The 4397-nt window shown below is 33.1% G+C and overlaps 1 protein-coding gene across 1 annotated transcript; it reads right to left on the reverse strand.

Annotated features, from left to right (window-relative positions):
- Nucleotides 1–1052: 1052 nt before the first annotated feature.
- On the reverse strand, nucleotides 1053–2322 carry LOC105800164 (thylakoid lumenal 17.4 kDa protein, chloroplastic). The gene is made up of 3 exons (XM_012631105.2): nucleotides 2154–2322; nucleotides 1606–1852; nucleotides 1053–1302 (listed from the first exon to the last, which is right to left on the reverse strand). The coding sequence occupies exons 1-3, from the start codon at nucleotides 2298–2300 to the stop codon at nucleotides 1079–1081; spliced, it is 618 nt and encodes a 205-aa protein (XP_012486559.2). The 5' UTR covers nucleotides 2301–2322; the 3' UTR covers nucleotides 1053–1078.
- Nucleotides 2323–4397: the final 2075 nt, after the last annotated feature.

Raw genomic sequence — 4397 nt, forward strand, 5'->3', positions numbered from 1 at the left:
ACACCTAAAATTCCAATCAATCCTAACGAATAATAAATTCACACATCTACCATTTTTTTAAATTCACGTCAATATTATAAAATTAAAGAAACCAAATTATACTAAATTAAAATAAAATGATAACAGATCGGGACTAAAACCATAATCAGACCATAATAAAAATAAATCATTCTTGCCTGAAATGATGAAAATATCCAGAGTTAAACACATTTCTATCAAGCAACAAAAATCTCTAACCACCAACAACAAAATATCAAGAAACACTAGGATCCAAACCACACCAACAAAAATCTGCAAAAACCTTAAAATAGTAACCCCTATATACCTTAAACTCTAAACCACATATACCTTAAACCAAAAACCTTAAACTATAGTGATAAATTTCTTTTTACGATTATATAAAAAATTATTTAATATGTAAATGAAAAAACACTCAGTAATGTACCCAAAAAACTTTTAAAAAACCTAAAAAATTATTTAATATGATAAATTTGAGCATTAGCGGCGCTTCCTCATAAACGCCGCTAAAAATAGAGCATTAGCGGCGCTTCTTCAAAAACGCTACTAAAGACCTGAGCATTAGCGGCGCTTTTTCAAAAACGCCGCTAAAGACCTGAGCATTAGCGGCGCTTTTTCAAAAACGCCGCTAAAGCCCTAAGCATTAGCGGCCCTTTTACAAAAACGCCACTAAAGACCTGAGCTTTAGCGGCGCTTCTTCAAAAACGCCGCTAAAGACCTGAGCTTTAGCGGCGCTTCTTCAAAAACGCCGCTAATGCCCTTAGCATTAGCGGCGCTTCTTCAAAAACGCCGCTAATGCCCCCAAAACTCAGAAAACGACGTTGTTGGACTTAGGTTTTTTGCGGCGCTTTATGGAAAACGCCGCTAATGCTCATTTTTAGTGGCGTTTTTTAAAAAGCGCCGCCAATACTCTATATTTAGTGGCGTTTTATTAAAAGCGCCGCTAATGCTTGATTTTTAGCGGCGTTTTTTATCTAAACGCCGCTAAAAGCCTGTTTTGGTGTAGTGTAAAAAAGAAAAAAAAGTAAGAACATAGAATATATATGTGTATATAAATCAGTCATCGGTAACCCAACTCAACTCTTCCTTCAGCACTGATGCTTGTGTTGGTACAAAGCTTCTGAAGATCAATGTAATCGATGATGGTATCTTCGAAAACTGCATCTTCAAGCTGCGCATTGTCGAATGTTGAACCAGATAACACTGTGTTCTTGAATATATCTCCTTGCAGATTCGCTTTTCCGAAATTAACTCGATCCAAAACCGCATTCAAGAAGTCTGTACCTGTGTTCAATATATTTTGGATCATTTCCCATTTTTATGCTAAACTTATTCACCATGATTTCCAATACTTCAACTTGGATGTGTGTTAAATACACACATGTACTTGGTACGTGTACTTAATTTTTTTTAAATGTTTTCATGTATTTTGAGGATCATACTCATATATCTGTATCTAAATATATACGAGTAATTGTGCCAAGTTTATCAAATAGATAATTTGCACAAAATTATAATTGTCTCAAAAACACTGAGTTACGACAAGATGTATGATTGCAGAAAATGCAAAACATAAAGAAGATTTACCTTTGAAGCTAGCTCCAACAGCATAAGCCTTTGACATCACAGCTTCAGACATGTCTGCACCATCAAACTTAGCATCCGAAATAAGTGCAGCCGTAAGAGATTTCCCCTTCAGGTTCAATTTCTCGTTAGTGTAATCACAAAGCCATAGATCGAGCGGCTTATCGTACACACCATTTGCCTGACCTATGGTGTTACCAACGAATGCACGCTCGCATCGGTTCGGCTCCGTTGACAACGGAGGAAGCCTCTGCATGACAATGCTTTAGTAATTAGACATTTTTAGTAGCCTTTTGACAGTGTTAATTTGAATCGTCAGATGGATATGGGAACATTTATTCCCCAGTCCCCATAGTCATCCTTACCCGAGCAAGCCAATTACTAAATGACCTAAGGCAACTTGGATAGACAGTTTGATTTAATTAACTTGGCTAATTTACGTATGAATTCCATTATTTCTTCTTTCAGGCTAAGATACAAACAGCTACCGTGCAACAATTTATGTGTTATTGGCAATTCTTAACCCAAAAGGAGTGGTGAAGGTTTTCAACCTGATTGGCAGCAATTACAGGCGAGGCAGTGGCAACGGTGCATACAGCAAGAAGGCCACAAGCTACAGTCCTCAGTTCCTTAAAGTGAGACGAGCTTTCCTCGGATTTGGGAACACGTTTACTAGCTGCTTCCATGGAAGAAAACATATCAGCCTTAGTAATTAAAGAGAAAACACAAAGCTAAACATGGCTTCCCCCATTAAAGTTCCAGACAATAACTCAACAACATAAACCCCAAAACATGACTTGAACTGAAGACATCACCGACAATTGAGATTTACCCACATAATGGGAATTACTTTCAAGCTTGAATCCATATTCCAAACATTCAAAAAGAGGAAAAAAGGAAAAAGAATTTGGAAGCAGTTTAAGAAAGAAAAAAAAAGCAAGGGCCATACCAGAAGAAGAACAGGTGATTCTGAGAGGTACATGGGGTTGATGAAGAGGACAACCATGGCGTTTCGTTGATAACTGTGGAGAGGATAAAGAGTTATGGGAGAGTGGAGTTGAAAGGGTCACCATTTTTGAGGGTATGCATTTTTCTGTCTCTTTTATCTCCATTTTGAGAGCTTATTCATTGACGATGGTTCTAGCTACGTCTATCTTACCTGGAATGACACGTTGGATTTCGCATCCAATAGACATTAATGTGTTTAATCCGATTTAAGACTAAATTTACTAGGATAATGTCAGTAAATGTATTTTCATAAAATATCTAATATAATATTTATATTTTAAAAATGTTTAAGGTAGTATTTAAACTATCAATATATATTTTATTTTAATTTATATTTTCATAAAATATCAATTAGTACTTGTACTTTGAAAATGTTCAATGTGATACTTAAACTATCAATATGTATTAGTATTAATACTATTGGTGAATTTATAAACCGACCAATTAAAATTTGACATTTCAATTTTTCTTTTCAAATCATTAATCCACATGCATAATGTAACGCTAAATAAAATTAAATTTAAAAATAAATAGCTAAACATATGATTAATAAAAAATTAAAATTTAATTGATGTAAATATTATAAATTCAAAATCAACATCATCCAGATTTTTCTTATTTTTAAAAATAAAAAAAAATTAAAATACACTCAAATAATATAAATTATTTTAATTATCAAAAATAATAATAACAACTCAATTCATGACTTAAATAATAGTATAGATATAAATAATTTTTGTTAAAATATAGTTAATTTTTCCAAGATTTAATGCATCTGGTTTGATGTAATGAAAATTTTCTACAGATCAAAATTAGAATCTTAAAAAGAAGAGTTTTCCTATTTTCAGAATATAATTTTATTAAAATTACAAATTTAATCGAAAAATATAAGTTATAAAACTGATGCATTCCAAACAAAAGCGTTCATTCCATTTACTAATTATAACGTAAAAATCATTAAAAAATAGCAAAGAATGACAAAATGGTAATAAATATTTAGAGGTAAATTTGTTTCATTTTCCCTTATTGTGCCTTTGAGGCTTTGACCATCGCTTCCTCCTCAATGCTTTATGGTTATGGCTTTGAATTTCAAAGACCTCGCAGTTTGATTTCTCGCTGTAAAAAGTGACAAACAATAGGCCAATCGGAACACCAAAATTCCCAAATCAATCAAATAATCTTTTTCTTTTTAAGAACAAAAAAAGAATGGATAACAATCAAGGCGGGTTCTTGTCGTGGTTGGGGACCAGCGTTGCCCAAGCCTTCTTTGTATCGCTGGAACGATTCGCTTGCATAAACCTTTCAACTTCTGATGATGCTGAAGATTCAGAAGCGCATGATCGCCCTCTCATGTTTTCGAGCTTCAATTCCGTTTCATCATCTGTTATCTCTAGGGCCGTCAACAATCACGCCCCTGCCAATGATGTCGCTAATCTCCCCGTCTAAATCTTTCTTTCTCTATGTGTTTAATGATTTTTCGTATGAATTTTTATATGAATTTTCTGGTGGTTTTTCTCTTTTATTTTGTTATTAATGGGTGTCTGTTAAAACTCAAAATTATTTAATTGAATTTTATCCACTTGATGAATCTGAATCGATTTATTATTTTTGTTCTCTTGTTTGAAAATTTAACGAAGTTTTATATAAACTCCAGTGTTTTTATTTCTTCTTTCTTTTAGATAATTTGGAATTTCAATGTTATTTTCAGAGTTAAGATTTCTGAATATCTTTCTTCCTCCTCTGAAATTTAGAAGAAAAAAAAGCTCAAATCTTAAAATAAAATATAT

Source organism: Gossypium raimondii, chromosome 9, assembly GCF_025698545.1.
Source record: "Gossypium raimondii isolate GPD5lz chromosome 9, ASM2569854v1, whole genome shotgun sequence".
NCBI lineage: Eukaryota > Viridiplantae > Streptophyta > Magnoliopsida > Malvales > Malvaceae > Gossypium > Gossypium raimondii.